The following is a 21,092-nucleotide window of genomic DNA, read 5'->3' as shown; positions in this document are numbered from 1 at the left end:
CATTAGATATTCATGTTCAATTCCACCAATTTAGTTATTGTCAGTTCATTTATATTTTTGATATTGTACTTTCGGGATATGAATTCTACGATAGTGGCAATGTGAGTTTTCTGTGAATTGACGACCCGTAGAATTCCCTCTCTTCTTAGGCAGTAATCGGCTTTATGCTTCAAGTCATGATAAAATTGGAATAGCATTCGTTCAGATTTGTTACTGACACACTCGAGACCTCTTCCAAGTTTATTTCTTGGTAAATATAGTCTTTCTTTGTTTGCCGGTTGCATGTGAATATGGCTCTCCGTAAGAATTCTGCTGACATTTTTGTCAATTTGTTCAAATTCCCCTGGCTCGATATCAATCATTTATATAGAGAGAGTGAAAATTCGTTTATCGCCTTAAATAAATTCACAGAGTTTAATTCCGTCTTAATCCGAGTGGATGCCTCATTATAAATTTTCCCCATAATTTCTTTTTTAAGGACATTACTGTTCATATCTTCAAGAACTCCTAAGTATCGGTATCCGATTCCCCATTGTTACTTTCGGGCATTTTCCATTTAACATTCGACTCAAAGGGTCCAATACCAACACAAAGATCTGTGGCGACAAAGTCTCCTTGCAAAATTCCTCTTCTTATTTTTACTTGACCCAATGATTTATTTTCAAAAGTCAATCGTATTTTCCATTTGTTAATAAGACTCTGAATAAAGCAGACAATCCAATAAGCAAGTCCAGACTTTTGTAACAAATAGTCTAAGAAAACATGATCTGATTGATTATGGCTTGTTCTTTTGCACATTCTTCTTGTGCCCAGTTGATTGTCACTTATCCGAAAGCATCAATATACTCTGACAACTTTATGTTTACACATTTCGTTGTCAACTTATATAAATTCGGCATAGATTGGCCTCAAATCCTTGGGGGAGTCACACACGTCCTTCTTAGGGATCAGCTATGTGATTTACGTATAAAACAATTTTTAGTGAAAAGTTTTCTCATTTATGATCACAGTGACAGTAGTAATTACAAATTCAAACAAACCTGTTAATAATATTCAATAAAATAATAAAATTATTAAATAGTTAAGTCTTGTGGTCATGGAGGATGTCAACAAGACGGAAGATACTGCCCCACAAACCACAGACCCCCCTCCCAAGGTGGCCAAGATATGGGACACTGAGGACCGAATTGCCTTCTACTCACTCTTGTGCAAATACGGAAAGGACTTCCACAAACTGACTGCACGAATAAATTATGCACGTCGGCCAAGACCCCCCAAAAGTGTCCGTCAAATTCGACTATTTTTCTTCCGTAATTTCCGTCGACTGGATGGACATGTCTCCTTCGGGTCTGATGTCCCCACCGACATTCGCCAAGTCTCCGTGCTCGTCGCCTACGGAGAATTGTACCGTCGACTGGGCAAGGTGGACTCTTCTCCACATTTCCTCAAGTTCCTGAACGGACTGGTCTTTAATCGGAGCATCCTCGTGGGCAAAAACACACTCGCCAGACTCGGAATCCCCCACAAAGAGAAGTATTTGAAGGTCAAAATGCCCAGAAGCAATGCTCTCTCTGAATTGTTCAAAAAACACGAAACTGTCCTCTCAAGTTTCCTTCCTGACACTTTGATGTTGTCCCTCCGTCCTCGGTCTGTCCAGGCTCTCCTGACTGTCCAACGCAGTGGCTTTGTGGCTAATCTGCAGTTGAGAGTGCCTCACGGACAGCAAATGGGGGTGCTGCTCGAACTGTTGGGAGAACGGTTGGGGAATGGGGACATGAGGATGTTCCTTCCGAGTGGGAAGAGTGCTGTGGCATACCAACTGGTGTCCTCTTCTGGGAGAATTCGACTGCACAACACGGACTCCCACACGTCCAGTATTCTCCAAAATACCAACAATTTGAGTCGCAATTTGTCCAATTTCTCTGGTTCTCTCGAAAGTGTGACTGCCCTGTGGGAAGGAGGACTTTCTGTCGGCAAGGCTGGACAGCTCTCGGTGGTGGAGGTCTACTTAATGCTCGGCTCCAAGTCCCCGATCGAACTTATGTACGACTGGGTGGCCCCTTCGTCCCAAATGGGGAGTTCTGATGAGTTTCCTCGTTCTATTTTGAGCTGTGTGGTGGACATGGCACGTTCGGAGTTGCTTAAGCATGAAATACGCAAGTCGTCGGGAAAGCAGGCGATTATTCGTTTTCAGAAACCCTGCATTCTCTGTGACCGAGTGTCTCCACCGGCCACTCCTCAGGCTCCTCAGGACGAGATAAATGAGATTCAGCAGAACTATGCGTTTATTGTGCCTGATAAACGGGCTGTCCCTACGATTTATCGGCCAAGGAAACGAAAAATGGAAGACAAGCAGTCCATCCAGAAAGTTTCTAAAAAATTGCCGACGCCACTCGCAATGCTCAACAGCCTCCCTTCGCTGAATAGTCAACTCAATTCAACGACCAATGAAAGGAAACAAACGCCTTTGCAGTCTCTGATTGATGCGACATTCCACCGCCCTGTAAATTCGGACGATCAGGTCGTAGAAGAAATACCGATCAAGTCTCCGCCGCGCACATTTTGCAGTGAAATGATTGAGGATGGTGACACGTTTGATATTTTACGATGATTTTGTAAACAAATTGTGATGTTGCTTTTTTGTTGTATTACTCAAACAATTTATAAAAACACTATTGTCAAATAATTTGATTATCTGCATAGAAGTAACTACTTGGTGGTTGACTATTTGGACAGGAAAGCGACAATTGTGAATTTTGAGGCGATTGTTAATCAAAGTTACCAATAAAAATTACTTTGAAGAAAAAAGCTCAGAACACGGAATGATAGTAACGACACTCCGAGTAATACGTCATGATCTAAGAGTAGTGAAATATAAGAAATTTGAATTTTTGAACAAGATTTGTCAATGTGTGTGTAAAGAGAACAATTTATCCGGGGTAAAAGTAAATTAATAATTATCAGCCATTCAAGGAGTAATTGCGATTGAATAATTTTAATTTGATTCATTCTACGACAACTCCCAAACACTAATGAGCTGATTTAAATTATTTTATTGATTCTCAAAAAGATATATAATCGTAGAAAAGTGCAGAATTTAATTTTCAACAGCCAGTCTACAATGGTCACTCTCCACCTCCTTCTCGACTTCCCGATCGTCCAGGCAATTCTCGCAGCAATCACAGTCGGCATTTTGCCTGCACTTCTCCTCATTTTCGTGAGCGTAAACAAAAGTAACTGGGACGGGTCCTTGGAGGTGACATGGATAATGTCCTATTCGTAGATTCTGCTCGCCTTTGCTTCCGGGGGGTTGCTGTCGGACGTATTTTTCCATTTGATGCCTGAAATATTCACCACCGCCAACACTGCCAACAACAGATATTTCATTTTAGTGGGACTCTATGGCTTTTTTGCTATGGAAAAAGTCCTCAATTTGACTCTCAAAGCATCCCCGACCGACGCCCCAGAGGAACCTTCGGAGCCGATTGTCACGGAGTCGACAACCATTCGTCGCAGAACGAAAGAGAAAAGTGACGCAGAGCACAGTGCGAAAGAGCAGATTTCAATGAAGGCGCAAGGATTCATCAACCTCGTAGGGGATTTTGTGCACAACATCACTGACGGGCTGATCATCGGCGCGTCGTTTATGCACAGCACATCTCTCGGACTGAGTTCGTCATTTTCTATTCTGTGCCACGAATTTCCCAACGAGATTGGGGACTTTGTCAGTCTAATCAACGCCAATTGCACCAAAAAGCAGGCTTGTTTCCATGTCTTATGATAGGCAATACTCCTTCAGTTCGTCACGGCACTGGGCTTCATTTTTGGCGTCATCCTGTCATTTGTTTTGGGCAATTTGAGTTCGCGTATTGAGGGAGTTTTGATTCCCTTCTGCACCGGGGGGTTCATATACATCGGCACTGTAAACATGCTCGGGCCGCTCACAAAGGGCTCCCACCAAGTCGGGGGAATGCGACACACTTTCCAAATATTGCTTTCTGCCTTGGCTGGAGTTGCTTTTCTCGTTTTAGTTAGCAAAATATAGTCACTGTTCTCATCATTTGGAACGTTTTCGAGTCTTTGTTCATTCATTCGCATTTGCTCTAAGCACTCTTAGTTTCAGCGAGATGATTCACAACCAATGAATCTCTGCGTCATTGTATATAAACGTGTATTTTTATTAAAATAAAGTCAATTCATAAGTGAAATATACATTGTTCAGACCTTCAGCATGAATAAAAGAGAATGTCAAATATTTCGGTCATCTTTGAATGGTTTTGTATTTGGTTAATGTCTAATAGTCGAGAAAGTTCATTTCAACCGATCTCGAGAGTTTTTTTCCAGTCATTTTGTTAGATGTCAAAAAATGTTTTGACCAATTGGACTTGGACAGCAACGGGAAAATAAACGCCAGAGAACTCAGCAAAGTTTTTAATCTTGCGGGTGTCTGCTGTACAGAAGAAGAATGTCGAAATCTAATTAAATCTTGCGACCAGGATAGCGATGGAAATATCAATTTTAAAGGTGCAACTTAATTTTCATTCAACAGAATTCCTCGATCTCATTTCAAACGACTCTTAGCTACTCCAGTATCGAATATAATCATTTAACAATTGTTATTTTTGAATAAAAAAAAATTAACATAGACTGAATTTAACTGTTTTGACTAAAAATAACTTAAAGTTGGATTTTCTTTAATTCCACTTTTTACTTTATGTTTACCTTGAGTAACTCATTTGACAAGAAAATAAGCCAAGAGGCGACAAGATTAGAATGATGACTTACAGGCTCTTATTTGTTATATACCTTGAGGCTGCCTTCTAGGAAATAAAAGCGAAAATTAAAGCAATTTCGACTACAGAACTGATTTACTCGGATGACGCAGATTTTGTTTCAGAAAACATCGAAAAGATTAGGAAAGTGCTCAATCATGCTTTTGGCATATTGGAGCTAACAGCTGTCAAAATAGAAAATTAAATGTCAGAAAAGAAATATAGAAAATACCTATTTATATTATCTCCACTTTGGCTTCAGTAGAATAATTTTATATGCTTTCACGTCTTTATCAAGTTTCTATTTTTTACTTTTGTTTCTTGAAGGCAGGATATAGATACTACATAGCAAATCTGTAAGTTTTGTTCTTTGCAGAAATTCCCCCGATCATGAGTGTCATTAATGCAAGTTCTCCACTGTTTGTATTAAACATTGTTCAATAGAGGGACTTCAGTACCTTAGACAACAAATAAAGACTATTTGGATGTATTTTGAGGATGAATCCTACATAATGGAGTCATATTCCCTAAGCACCGCCTGGTTTCAACGGAGACCATGGACAACCCTCTCACTATCCTTGCAAATGACCTGAAAATGGTCGAATGCTACTAGAAAATGCTGATAGTACGCCACAACCGACGATAAAAACTGAAAGTTCTCTTTTTGTGTTTCGTGCAAAATAACAATATAAATCAGAATTCAATTCTGGTGTTAAAAAATCCTAATTAGTGCAGTTTTCCAATCGACAGTCGATGCATTGGTCATGGATTAGTTCAGTCGACACGACGCAAGACTTGCAGGTTCGACACTACTCAAATCGAGTAAAAAGAATAACATGAACTGTGTTTCTTCTCTTTTGGACATGGTCGTGGACTGGAGAATTAAATTGCTTTGTGTGGATGGCTCCGTTCTATAAATGAGAGAAGAATTGTACCTCTGATGCAATTAGGAACTGAGAGTTGTCCATATTTACATCCACGTCGTGTATCAGACCGACATTGACTGTCCATTTATTGACCAGTGAACATGTCTGCACATCCCACAAAACTAGACGCTGATCAAATCCACAAGAAATAATAAATTGGTCTAGATCTGACAATAAAACATTCACTGTCGTGGGAAAAAACACAGGAGGAGACACAACTATAATGTCCCCCATTCATTTGGGCAGGTCCCGCATGCCTTCACTCAGAAACCGAGAACCACCTGTACTCCCCTCCAGCTATCGTCCAATAGCACAGATTCCTGTCACACCCAGCAGTGACATATGCGTTCTCCGAGAGTGTCCCGCGAGAAATGGCACACGTGTGACCTCTATGACTAAGTGATGTCATCGATACCTCAAATCCATGGTCTGTCGTTGAGAAATGAGGTCGTAGCATTTCGCGGTATAGTCAAATGAGGTGGTGAATATTTTATCCCCACTTTTCGATATAGAACAAGACGAGATGGTGGAGTTATGAAGACCTATGCTGAGGGTAATATACTCCCACCAAATGTTTGATGGACACATGTCCCACTTCGGGAGTCCCATACTCGTAACACAAGGTCGGGATCTGAAACAGAGGCAACAAGCCATTCCCCGACATCCACCCACGTCACTATCCCTGGATGAATTGTTCTCCACTGCAATTTACTTAGCTACTCTCACCAGAGGTCTCCCAGTCTCCACATCAGTACAGCACACTGTCTTGTCCCAACCCCCTGAATAGACTCTGCAATAAATTGTATCAATCCACTTTTTGTAGTCGTGTGAGAATTTTGCGTTGCAGACATTTTTGTTGTGGGCTGTGTCCAAATCGGAAACCAAGTCGAGATTGTCCGTCTCCCACAGCCGCACTTTCCCATCGTGCGAGGAGGAGAGAATCAATTCGTCACAAGCACCTCCAAACTGGCAGGAGGATACTCTCCCATCGTGTGCTTGCTTTGTTTTCATTGCTATGGATACTTTATTATGTTTTAAATAATCAAATCTTTATTTACTCTCACAATAACTCGAGGCAGTTTAAATCTATTTGAGCAACATCTGAAAAATCTTTTCCCAAAATAACATTTTGAAGCTGGACTGAACAAGTTAGGGAGTAGTAAAGAAAGTTAAAATCTTGTTGATTCATCAAATTATTTTGGAAAATGTGCCAAGTTGTCTAAAAAAGAAAAACAAAACAAATTTGAAATGGTGCCTGTGTCGGAGAATGAATTTTCTTATAAACATTCGCTTTAAATAAACAAGAGCTGCTTTCGAATGAAGGAAAAAGAAATTTCTGAATAATTCAAAATCCAAAAATATGCAATAAAGCATAATAAGAGACTTGCGATAATGAATATTAACAGAAATTTGATGGCAGTGAAAAATTGATTTTCATCTATTAATTTGAATGAATTTTATTAATAGTTATAAAATTGTATGATATTTATATAAAAAATAATTTATTTACAAAAAATATCAATTTGTGTTTTTTGTTCGTTGTGGTTTTAAGCAAATGGGAGGAGATGGAGGAAGCATACCACATAGGACAGAGATGGTCAAAGAAAAACCCAAGCCACCGATAGTAAGTTAAATAACCTGATACATAACAGAAAGACAGAGAGTCTGTCCACGAAACAAAATGGCGAACCTGCTCAATATCTCAGCACACCTTAAAGAAGCCAATAGTGTCTTGTGAATTGGGCAGGTTGGCATTCCGTTGGTGAGTATCAGACTGTATAATAAGGAGGCTGTGATTGCCCTCCTTCTCGACAAGACATCCTCTCCCCTCGCCTCCCAATTTGACCACATCAAGCGACTAAAAGTTATTTTCTGACTATATCCCAGCATGTCACCGAACTCAATTTATGTGACAACGATTTATTCCACGAAAAGCAACAAATCCTGGGAAATGGATACAACGACCGACACGTCTCCCCTTCAAATGTCCAATCACCAACGTGGAAATGAACGGTCACCACAAGTAGGCTGTCTTCATTACTCAGATTCGTATATTTGAGGCCCTGTGGCTGTGTTCTCAGCAGAAAGGCGTTGGACGCAATCAACCAGTCGTCCTGTCCTATAGTTTGAGTATTTGTGGCCTATGCAGTGTTCTGCTGTGTTTGAGGGGGATGTGGATGTCATTACTATCAATTCCCAGACGTGGACGAGTTCAGGAGGTGGAGGCACTCATGTTGGCACGGAGGGCAAAGTCGGGGAAGTGTAAGTCTGAGAAACACAGGCATGGATTGGAACTGTCGTCTGCCACAAAGAGGATTGTGAACGAGGATTCCGACCGGACTACTCGGGGAGTTGAAGTGAGGAGTGAGACGAGGAGTATTCAGGAGGGGGAGTCCACGGAGGTGTACAAGTCTATATTTAGTACGAGTGAGAAGGCAGCCAATCAACTCAAACCTAATTGGATAACATATGATCCCCAATATTTTTATTGATGTGCTTATTTGGTCAAACTTGCTTTTTAAATCAAATTTTTAGTCTTTCTGCTGATTTACATCAAAATGCTAAGACCATTTTAATTACTTTGATAAGACCTTTATTTGTTTCTATGATGCTAGCCATCGAGATATAACAGCTGCTTGTGATTTTAAATACTTAATTTCCACTTTTCTTTTCAAATTGTGTTTCGAAGATACACTTGGCCTTCGCAAATTGGTTAAAATTTAGAATTTAATAACAATTTAATCTTCCAATTCCTTTCTTGAAAGGTATACTCGGCTTACTTTTGAAGAAAAAACTGAAATTGTTAATTATAAGGAAGTAAATGATGAAATTTTGTTCAAACGTCTAACTGATGGATTTCGAAGACAAAATCAAGAAAAACAATAAATATTTTTTACTGAAGAAGAACGCTATTTCAAAACATTCAAAAAAATTTACAACAATTTTAAAAATTGTGTCTCGATTATGATATGCTCAAACATGAGCGGAACCCATAATTTGAAACCAGTGATGATTTTAAGACCAAAAATGCCTCGATGTATTTGAAATTATGACTATAGATCAGGCTGGCCAACCCAAATCGCATCGCGGGCCACTTTGTCCAAATGGAATCCTTTCCGCGGCCGCATATAATGTACATACTAAGGATAGATATCAAAACAACACAGATAAGATTTTATTAGTATAAAATAGCATTCAGTCAATTATACGTATCAATGAGAAATCTGTTTTTCTTTATCTTCACTTAATTTTTTCAAATCAACTTCACAATTACTAGTTGCACATCTTAATTGGTTTTCTAAGTTTTTATCTGTTAAAGAAGATTATATCTCTTTACTAAACTTTAATTTCGAAAAGAATGATTCACATACGTAAGTAGATCCAAAGGAGCTTACAACTCTTTGTGCAAAAATTCTTAAGTTGGGATATTTTTCTGCAGTCACATATTTGTTATAAAAAGTCAATTTTGGATATAGTAGGATAAACAGTCTTAGTTCACTGTTGCACTGTAGGTCAATTATTTCCGTCTGCAAAGTATTTGAAACAATAGAAACGTCAACATGAAATGGAGAAGAAAATGTTTCAAACATTTCTCATATTTTTTTAGTTCCGAGAATCGACTGTCAAATGCTGCAGCAAGATTTTTTATTTCATCAGCGTACTTGAAGAAATTTTTACAATGGCTGTTGATTTAAATTGATTTAGCGTTGGAAAATGTTGATCATTTCCATTTCTTATTTGACATTCAAACAATGACAATTTCATTCGAAATGCTTTGACTTGATGGCATGCATTAGTAATCAAATTATCCTGTCCTTGTAACTCCTTGTTTAATTGATTAATTTTTCGGTTATATCTACCAAAAAGCACAGATCTAGCATCCATTCTTCATCATTTAATTCAGTAATGTCATTTTCTTATGCATCATAAAACTTTTGATTTCTTCTCTCAAGTCGAAAAAAACGTTTTGGGTTGGCCAGCCCTGCTATAGATGATTCATTTTCTACTATAGTTCACAATGAGCTTGGGTGACTGGATTTATATTTATGGATTTGTTGGTTAATTTTGATTTACAGCTCAAAAATCGAATTTTACTATTGATTGACAACTGGCCTGCGCACTATATCGAAACGAATTTGGAATATATGAAAATATTTTTTTGACTAAAAATAATTCTGGTTTGCTTAACCATGGATATTGGGATAATTAAATCTTCCAAGAGTAATTTTACCCAACGAAAGTTGATCTATTTGACGGAATTGTTGAAAACTCGAATCTTTCGGTCTATAATTCTTACAAGAAATTGAATTTAAGGTCTAGTGCAGGGTTTCTCAAGTTTTTTAACGTCGGGGCCAAATCGATAATTAACCATTGTCTTCGGGGCCGCAGAATAAATTAAATTAAAACTTTCATTAACTTTTAACTAATTTTTTTTTAGATTCATTTTTTATTCAGAACCGAGATAGTTAGTCTTAATTAATTAAAGGAAAATGACTAAAACGAAAAATGTTAACTAAAACGAAAAATTGTTAGCTATTTTAACTAATTGTTAACTAATTTGTCATAACACGGAATATAGGAGGCACATGTAGATCGCAAAAGCTGGCATAAGTGATTATCAGTCAATTTATTTCGATATTTATTTTTTATGTGAATCATTTTACTGAAAATTGACTCACATAAATAAGTGGATCCGAACATTGAAGCATATTTATAAGCATTTATGAGTATATTCGGATATTTTTCTTTGGGAAGTGAACTATAAAATTCCATTAAATTTTCAATCTTTTGCACTGAGGTAAATTGCACATCTGATTGAAGGTCTATCAATTCTAATTGGAGTGATGGCGGAGCATTCTTAGGATCTATATTGAATGGTGCTGCAAAAATTTTCATTGATGGCAAAATTTCATCAAAATTCTTAAAATAAACTAATTTTAATAAACCTTAGAACGTTTTTCAAATTCAACAATAAGGTGACTGATAATGGTAGTATATTTTTCAAATGAACCGTTAGCTTTATTTTCACTCAAACAAGTAAAATGAATTGTATCTTTGAGCATTATTTGATCCCTCCAAGGTATGGTAAAGCACATCATTATGCACTGTGTCAATTTCCACTAACATTTTTTTAAATCTCCTGTGATTGAGAGATTTACCGCGTATCCAATTCACAATGGACAACACCGTACTTATTACATTTTGCATTTTAAGTGACTTTGCGATTATATTCTCCTGATGAATGATACAATGTTGCCAAAATATAGGATCAAGATTTTTTTCAAGTCTCCATTCTGAATAAAGTCCATGAAACCCTTTATTACGACCAATCATATTCGCCCCCCCATCAGTACATATGGAAATTATTTTGGAAGGATCAATGTCAAATTCTTTAATACTTTCAAGGAATTCGTTAAGTACATCCATTCCTTTTGTAGTGCCTTTTAATGAACGAAGAGAAAAAAATTCTTCAGAAATTTTAAAATCCGAAGTGACACCTCTAATGCATACGACCATTTGTTCGGTATCAGAGATATCTTTACTCGTGTCGACAGCAAAAGAATGATATAAAAAATCTTTCGATGTTCTATAAAAATTATTTTTAATAGTAAAGAACTTGATTAGCTGACGGGCAAGGTCCTCAAAAATACATTCTATTCTTCTTGTAATAGTATCATTACTTAATGGTAATCGTTTTGCAATATTTTGTATATTTGACAGACAACATTCATCACAAAAAATGGAAATAGCAGTTTTAATAATTTCTCCGTCAGAATAAGGTTTCATATTTACAGCAAGAAGGTGGCTAATTTTATAAGACGTTAATAACTGATGCTTATTTTCCACTGGTTTAAATATTGAGGACTGATTTTTAAATGACGTCTTTAATATATTGAGTTTTTTTTTCCTTGACTCTCCGAGATATAAATTGTATATTTCGGAGTGCTTCTTATAATGACGTTCAATAGTATAATTTTTCAATGAATTAATGACACAGTTGCATATCAAACAAACAGCTTTAACATTCAGTTCAACGAAAAAAAACTTTTCTTCCCATTCAATTTGAAATTCTCTATTTTCTTGAGATAATGTTCGATATTTCTTTGATGGCATGAAAAAATACTCAACCTGAAATATATTTACAAACACGTGTAGTTAAAATATATCTTTAATAATATTAATTTACAATTAATTTTATATCCAAAATTTATTTTAAAGTTTGGAAGTCGGGGCCGCAAAAAAGATTCTCGGGGCCGCATGCGGCCCCGAGGGCCGCACTTGAGAACCCCTGGTCTAGTGTCTTTTTACAAAAATGTCATGGGAAGACTTATTTAAAGAGAGGGTCAGAAATTGTTTCAAAATTTTTAATAAATCATATAAAAAAATTTTGAAATTGATATTTTTGATCTTCTCAAAAGTAAATATATTTTAAGCATTGAAAACACAAAAATGAAACATGTTGTATTGAAAGTCAAAATTCTTTAAACGATTTTGAAAATAATGAACAAGAATCCGAAAAAACAAGCCATGTAGACAGAATGGACTAAATTAAGTTTCTCTAATTTCTTCAGTAAGAAAGTACAAAGCGAGTGTTAATAGCCTCGCATGTGCAACACTCAAAAATCAAAAAGACAATATTAGTGGTTAGTAAAGAGCCGAGCTTATTAGTGCGTCTCCATCTTTCTTGAGTAATATCGTCTTCTCTTTTAATTTCCGTAATTTCAATTTTGTCTATATTTAAGCTAAAAACAATTTCCTAAACTCTGCTGGTGCATTTTCTAGTAGATGTCTAATCGATTTCGACTTCCCAGATATCCCCACTTGCCAGCAGTCTACGATCGACCAAGAAGAGAGTTCAGATTATGAATTAGACGAATTAATGTAACAAAAATCCTGTCAATCTCACTAGAGAACTATGCGATGAAATGCAGAGTAATTTAAAGCTCAAATTTGACGCTCTTCAACACAAGAAATTTATTCGAGAGTAAAATAAATTACACTATATCAGAAAACAGTCACAAATAACAGCAACTTTGACTCAAAAAAGTGATTTGGACACGACTAATGGCACATTTGAGTACGAACATGCTGAATTGGCACTTCAGGTTGTTGTGAGTAGGTCTAATTAGAGAGATTGGATGGCTCTTTTAAGGAGTTTAAAAACGTTTATTCTGATTTGATTGAAAGAATTCCATGTGAGGATTTTATAGGTCGTTTTGAGGAGTTTTGTCGTGATGCAATCACAGTACTGAATGAAATAAACACGACCACACAAAACGTATTATTTCAAATATTTATTTAAAAATTAAATTAAAAATAATTATAATTTAGATACAAGAAAAATTTATGTTTTTAAATGAAGAAGATGAGAATGATTATGAACTGATAAAGAACAAGTAATGGTCATACAGTAATGCTAGGTTGCCCGAGATTGTATTAAAGAATAACCAAATGAAGGCAAAATGTGTAAGTTTGGAGGCACAAATCAAGTTTTTGGAGCAAAATCAGGACATGACTTCAGTTCGGAGTAGTGACTTGTTGCCGAGGGAATTCTGTGATGGTATTTTGAAAAAATATTCAAAAAACGTGGCCAATGAGCTACTGACTGAATTTGAGGGGATACTGAACAAGGAGAAGTGTGAGTATTATCGACTTGTGGACTGCCATTTGGAGAAGGTCGTCTGTCTGTCTCACTTTAGGTCATAAATATGGTCAATAGTGGGCCTAAGGCATGTCTTGAGCAGTTGATTGACGTGGTTGCAGCCAAATTTGATTTTTATGACCACATCACAAACATCATCAGTGATTTTTCACATTTTATTATCGGAATTGACAATAATTTATTCATTTTAAATACGGTTTGTATTTTTACATTTTAACAAATAATCATATTAAAATAATGTTTATATAGGAAAATGATATTGTCCAAGGACGTGAGAAGGTGGAGGATGAATCCTTGAAGGAAGAGAAGGTTCTAGAACATACTAGAATGGATATGTATATTTAAGATAAAGTAAATATAGGAGCAAGACCCTTGAGCTTGTAAAGTCGGTTTTTTATGTTTCTCATGGAGATGGTTTAATACTGAAGAAATCAAGAATAAATGAAAAAGTTGAGATTATAAAGAATAAAGTCGAAAATTGTTATAATGATGTTTTTAAATGATTTTTTATCGAATAAGTTTGTTAGTAACTAAGTAGTGCAAATGAATACATTTTAAATGATAGATTTGGTATTTCCCCAAGTCATTATGACCTTCGAAGGGTTATTTATCAAAAATATAACAGAGATTTGACTGAACCGAACAAATTCGACACAATCTAATTTGACGAAATATCGTGTTTTAAACTTGCCGATATAAAGACTGGTGGAACTAGTCATGCTCAGACTGATCATTCAAATAAAGGAAAATGCTCCAAATGATATTTAAGGAATCCTTAGAATATGACAACCACCGTCGATATCACTCATATTGGCTGGGAAAATCGTTTTTCGGACAGAACCTGGTTATCAATCAAGCCTCCCACTCGATACAAGACACCGCAGAATTGGAACTTTGTAATTGTTTTATGAATGCTTCTCATGTCTACACCATTTCCCATACTAAATGGGATTAACACCGAACTAAGTGAGATTAATGCCAAACAATATAGGAGTAATAACAAACTAAATGGGATTAACACCAAAAAAAATTTTGTTCAAAATTTAATGTTAATCAGATTTAGTGTGTCAGCAATATTTCCCTGTATTCCAGAAATAAACCTTACACAATCTTTAGATGTAATTGTTGTTATTCTATCTACAATTATTTTTCAAGTATCCATGTTCAATACTCTTTAATTGACAAACCTTCTTCTTGTTGGAATAAAATTTTGTCTCTTTTTACGGGAGCTTTTACTTTTGACCATACATTTTCGATGTGTTTAAGCATTAAACTGTACGGACCGAGACGAAGAATATAAAAATCATTATATTCTTCCAATTTAAGAACTTCCGTGATACAACTGTGAGCTGGTGAATTGTCAAACACAATAATAACTGGACCGCCGTGTTTGCTTTAAACAAGTTTTTAGAATAAACTATAATCTGCGGTATGTCTGTCGAATGAAACCTGCAAATGATTTGTATTATAGATTTCTTTTTTTATTATAGCCTGAAATTAATTTCTCCCAACAACTATAAAGGTACCAAATTTTAATAAAAACATATTCAAACACGAACAGGCGGTGAGTAGTAGACAGGGATCTATCCAATGTTCGGAGTGCAGCAACAAGTAGTGTCAACCCAACATGATCATCTCTGGCTCTAAAAACTGACAGCCTGAACTAATCAAGTTTTGGTACAACAATTGAGAATTTAAAAACAATTTTGAAATTAATCTCATCAAAGCTTTTGAGACAAGAAAAACTCATTGAAGTGCTAATTCTTAGACAAGGAGTCGGTATTCTAATAACAATTTCTCTATCAAACATTCATATACGTATTGGAAACTGTGTGTCGCAGGAATTTGTGACAGGAGCGATCTCAAGGCCAGTACTGTTATATCTCTAATTGGCATTTTAGGATATGTATTACATCAATGATATTTTGAAATTCGCTTTAGACTGTAAAAAGCTTTAGTAAAACCCATCCTTGTATAAGGAATGTCAAAAATGAATGGACAGAGGCTTAACTCCTTTTAAAGAAAGAACCTTTCTAAGTAGCCTATGCATGTAAGGAGTGAAGCATTGTATAAAGGATGTTCCTCTAAGTACCCTGATAATTAAAATGCGCTGCAAGTTGTTTGGATAAATTCTAAAAAGGATATCGAAAATTCCAAATTCACCAGGAAGATTTCATTATTGTTGATTTAAAAAGTCATAAATTACTCATTCCCTCATTTCAGATTGAGCAATTAGAGTAAGGACTGAATGCTATAAAAATAGAAGCAATCTCAAAACAGTAATTCATAGATTTGTGACAACGATTTTGTAATAATCAAATGCATATTTTTTAAAATCATTAATATCGATTGTGAAAACAGAAAGAGTAAGTAACTCAAAAAATGTATATTTTAATACCCCTTTTAGAGTTAATATCTTATTAGGGGAAATGTTCCCTCAATCAATGAAATGAGACCAGCTCTATGAAAGGGACTAAAAGAGCGAACAGACGCTTTGAAAAAGTCCGGCGACCTTAAATAAAACAATATTAGAAAATTATGGCTAGTTTTATTAAACAAAGTCAAATAGCAGGAAGCGCGAATCCATCGTAGGCACTGGTAGTCCAAATAGAAGAAATATCCGGGAAAACAATTTCCTCTGCCTGCACAGCGCCCGATTCGAGATTTCCTGGCTGAGGCATTGATTCCGATTCGGAAACAGCACGATATCTAAACCTCCTGGGAAAGCAATCACATCATTGAACTCTCCATGCGGTACCTCTGGCTGTGGCGTTCAATCAGCACATTGAAACGCTGAGCATATTCCATCCACTCCCGCACGTCCGAAAGAGCCACTTTGAACTCTAATCAACTTAGACAAGGACAAACTTTCCGTGGCCATTTTGTCCGCACATTTGGCTTCCGCTGGTTTTTCCTGACTCAGCAAATCAATTGTGAAATACGAATAGGCCTGTGTTGTAGCAGACACGACTAACCAAAGAGGAGTACAAAACACACTTCCAGTCGTAGTACTTCTTCAGTCTTTGGTTTTTGGACTTTTCAAGAACAGAACCGCCCAGAGTGGCTGAAAATGAGAACATCAACCCAAACAGCAAGTCTCGAACATCCTCGCAGTGTGCCAGGCAATACGAGATATAAGACCAGGACTATGTTTCAGTCGAATGGCTCTTTCCAGCACAACTGAAAGAGTAGAAGAAGACTACTACTTTCCTGGCACTGTCCCAATGCCTGATGGAGATACATATCGATGACCATGTGACTGGAATCGCACGTGAGAGAGGGCACTGATGTATTGATGGTCTCCAATATTTCAAAACATAATACTTTCGAGAATACGAATATTCCCGAAGACTTTCTAAGAAGGTTGAAGGCGGACTTGAGAATATGCTCGACTGATGGACTGGGAGTGAGAGGACAGGTCTACTCGTAGGATTTCAGATGGCAGAGAAGCAGACAGGCAGCATTGATGTACCACAAACCAACATTGACACTCATTTGGACAAATTCGAATGCACTATCAGTCATTTCTCTGCTTATAAATGAACATGCTAACATGGGAGACTCCCCGACCAATGACTGACTCCATTTGAAGGGAATAGAACTAATCAGTTTGCTGTTGGGGACTGACGATGGGCGGTCGGGGTCGAATATAAATCCGTAGAGGAATCCAAGGTACTCTTTGAAGGTCCTGAAAATGTCCTCGGGGTCACTTTTTGTTGTGGAAAGGAGATTGAGTAACTTTTTACGGGTGATTCGGAGATTACTGAAGTAAGGAAGGAGATTACTTGATTATTAACTGGGAGGGCGGGTTGTGTGTTGATGTGAACATGTCGAAAGGCTGTTTTGAACTTTCTTTCATTCTGTGGCGATAAAAACAAAACATCAAATCAAATATTAATTCAATTAAATATATTAATTAATTTATATAAAAATAAATATTAATTAGTCCATCGTTGCGTCATGTGGTCACCTAATGGAACCAATAAGAAGGGACTACAGGAGGCAAGAGAGAGTAAACTAAGTGGGAGAAATAGTTCAGATTAATAGTTATTTAGTCCAATAAGGTCGTCTACGTCGTCAAACATCCAGTTGGTCTCGTTGATGTAAACCAAATACTTTTCGAGATGTTGCATTGAGGCCTTATGTTTCGCTAATGTTACTTTGTCCACAAAAAACCAATTTCAAACCGAGAAGAGAAGACAGAGGACTCATAAGAGCAATATTTGTGAGTGTTCAATGCTTGTAATAAATATAAATACACAAACGTTCGACCACATCGACCGGAGAAGTGGAGATGAGGTGATATCTGTCCTTCTCGTTTGTGCGCGGAGAGTCGTCCTGGGAGGAAAAGTCTTTGTTATCAAAGCACACAAACCTAACACACGAGCCATATAATTCAAATTGACATTTTATTTATTCCAATTAATTTAAATTAAAATTGAGAAAATAAAGATTATTAAAATGTATATTGAATAATTTTGTGCCTTGATTAGTTATGGACTTGATTAAGTGTGTAGTAGTTGGCGACAGGTGATTGTAGTTCGGACATGTTGTAGTTCTGTGGGAAAGACCAGTCTCATCACTGCCTACACGTCCGAGTCCACTTTATCAAAAACCGTGGCTGCCGTGTATCCAATTCTACGACATTGCAGACTCAATTCCTACAGTGTCCAGATGATGAACACTCAGGAAAAGGACGGAGTGGTCGTCCATCTTGACTTGTGGGACACTCCGGGGAAACCAGACTACGACCGACTCCGCGCACTCGCCTACCCAAAGACTGTTATACTGGATTGGTTATTACTAGGATATTTTTATTATTTGTTTTTCTGTCGTCAATCCTCAGACTTTTCGAAACATTGAGTCCAAGGTGTTGTTTGTTGAGAGGTTTAGTGGATTCCGGAAATAAATGTCCACTGCCTGAATCCTACTTTTATGATTGTTGCAACAAAAGTCGACCTGCGAGACGACCAGGACACACTCGACATTCTTAAATTGCAAAATCAAGTCCCCGTCCCTCAAAAGAACGGCCAAGAATTAGCAAAGCGCATTGGTACTACTTTTAAACAACAAATGCAGGAGCAGCAAAATACTTGGAGTGTTCTTCCTTTATGAAGTACAATGTCAAGGATGTTTTCTATCAAGCAACCACTATTGTTTTGAGCAAGGCAAAAAAACAGTCCTGCATTGTAGTTTGACATTAAAAAACTAATTTTACACTGTTTTATTCTCTCGCGACAGTAATTAAGTCTATACCCACAAGGGAAATTTTTGGGTATAATCCTGGATATTTTGGTAAGGAATTTGTTAAGAGGGGAAGTTGTTTTCACTATTTTATTCAACTAATAAATTACTTTTTTAATAGTACTTTGCTGCTCAGCCACTAGCGCCATTTTGGAGTTGTTTCGTTTATTCTTGCTATTTTTATTTTTCATCAAATGAGTTATTTGAGGCAGAAAACAAATCTAACTTTTTTTGAAAGTCCAAATATTTCCTGAAAAATAGACATTTATCACAATGGTCATCTCAATCTTGAGACAACTGCAATTCATGACTAGAATTTTATATGTGTGCAATTTTTCTACTTCCACTAATTTTACATTATCGATTGAAGTAACACCTACTTCCACATTGAATTGGCTTATTTTTCGTAAAGGATTTTTGCTTTTATGTCCTAGAAGGCAGCCTCGAGGTATATAACAAATAAGAGCCTGTAAGTCATCATTCTAATCTCGTCGCCTCTTGGCTTATTTTTGTTTCTTGTCAAATGAGTTAGTAAAAAGTGGAATTAAAGCAAATCTAACTTTCAGATATTTTTAGTCAAAACAGTTAAATTCAGTCTATTCAATGTATTAATGTTAATTTTGTTTATTCAAAAACAACAATTGTTAAATGATTATATTCGATACTGGAGTAGCTAAGAGTCGTTTGAAATGAGATCGAGGAATTCTGTTGAATGAAAATTAAATTGCACCTTTAAAATTGATATTTCCATCGCTATCCTGGTCGCAAGATTTAATTAGATTTCGACATTCTTCTTCTGTACAGCAGACACCCGCAAGATTAAAAACTTTGCTGAGTTCTCTGGCGTTTATTTTCCCGTTGCTGTCCAAGTCCAATTGGTCAAAACATTTTTTGACATCTAACAAAATGACTGGAAAAAAACTCTCGAGATCGGTTGAAATGAACTTTCTCGACTATTAGACATTAACCAAATACAAAACCATTAAAAGATGACCGAAATATTTGACATTCTCTTTTATTCATGCAGAAGGTCTGAACAATGTATATTTCACTTATGAATTGACTTTATTTAAATAAAAATACACGTTTATATACAATGACGCAAAGATTCATTGGTTGTGAATCATCTCGCTGAAACTAAGAGTGCTTTGAGCAAATGCGAATGAATGAACAAAGACTCGAAAACGTTCCAAATGATGAGAGCAGTGACTATATTTTGCTAACTAAAACGAGAAAAGCAACTCCAGCCAAGGCAGAAAGCAATATTTGGAAAGTGTGTCGCATTCCCCCGACTTGGTGGGAGCCCTTTGTGAGCGGCCCGAGCATGTTTACAGTGCCGATGTATATGAACCCCCCGGTGCAGAAGGGAATCAAAACACTCTCAATACGCGAACTCAAATTGCCTAAAACAAATGACAGGATGACGCCAAAAATGAAGCCCAGTGCCGTGACGAACTGGAGGAGTATTGCCTATCATAAGACATGGAAACAAGCCTGCTTTTTGGTGCAATTGGCGTTGATTAGACTGACAAAGTCCCCAATCTCGTTGGGAAATTCGTGGCACAGAATAGAAAATGACGAACTCAGTCCGAGAGATGTGCTGTGCATAAACGACGCGCCGATGATCAGCCCGTCAGTGATGTTGTGCACAAAATCCCCTACGAGGTTGACGAATCCTTGCGCCTTCATTGAAACCTGCTCTTTCGCACTGTGCTCTGCGTCACTTTTCTCTTTCGTTCTGCGACGAATGGTTGTCGACTCCGTGACAATCGGCTCCGAAGGTTCCTCTGGGGCGTCGGTCGGGGATGCTTTGAGAGTCAAATTGAGGACTCTTTCCAAAGCAAAAAAGCCATAGAGTCCCACTAAAATGAAATATCCGTTGTTGGCTGTGTTGGCGGTGATGAATATTTCAGGCATCAAGTGGAAAAATACGTCCGAGAGCAACCCCCCGGAAGCAAAGGCGAGCAGAATCTACGAGTTGGACATTATCCATGTCACCTCCAAGGACCCGTCCCAGTTACTTTTGTTTACGCTCACGAAAATGAGGAGAAGTGCAGGCAAAATGCCGACTGTGATTGCTGCGAGAATTGCCTGGACAATCGGGAAGTCGAGAAGGAGGTGGAGAGTGACCATTGTAGACTGACTGTTGAAAATTAAATTCTGCACTTTTCTACGATTATATATCTTTTTGAGAATCAATAAAATAATTTAAATCAGCTCATTAGTGTTTGGGAGTTGTCGTAGAATGAATCAAATTAAAATTATTCAATCGCAATTATTTCTTGAATGGCTGATAATTATTAATTTACTTTTACCCCCGATAAATCGTCTCTTTACACACTCATTGACATATCTTGTTCAAAAATTCAAATTTCTTGTACTTGTACTTCACCACTCTTAGATCATTTAATTTACTATTTGATCATATTACTCGCAGTATTGAAATTAGATTCACAATTCTCAATTCTCTATAAAAATTCTAAGGAA

The 21,092-nt window shown here is 36.9% G+C and overlaps 1 protein-coding gene across 1 annotated transcript; it reads right to left on the bottom strand.

Moving 5' to 3' along the window:
• Window positions 1-10,723: 10,723 nt before the first annotated feature.
• LOC115229558 (general transcription factor II-I repeat domain-containing protein 2-like) lies at window positions 10,724-11,812 on the bottom strand. Its single transcript, XM_029799892.1, has one exon. The coding sequence runs from the start codon at window positions 11,810-11,812 to the stop codon at window positions 10,724-10,726; it is 1,089 nt and encodes a 362-aa protein (XP_029655752.1).
• Between the last annotated feature and the right edge of the window lie 9,280 nt (window positions 11,813-21,092).

The sequence above is a fragment of the Octopus sinensis genome, unplaced genomic scaffold, assembly GCF_006345805.1.
Source record: "Octopus sinensis unplaced genomic scaffold, ASM634580v1 Contig13056, whole genome shotgun sequence".
NCBI lineage: Eukaryota > Metazoa > Mollusca > Cephalopoda > Octopoda > Octopodidae > Octopus > Octopus sinensis.
This window is presented reverse-complemented; position numbering and strand designations above follow the sequence as displayed.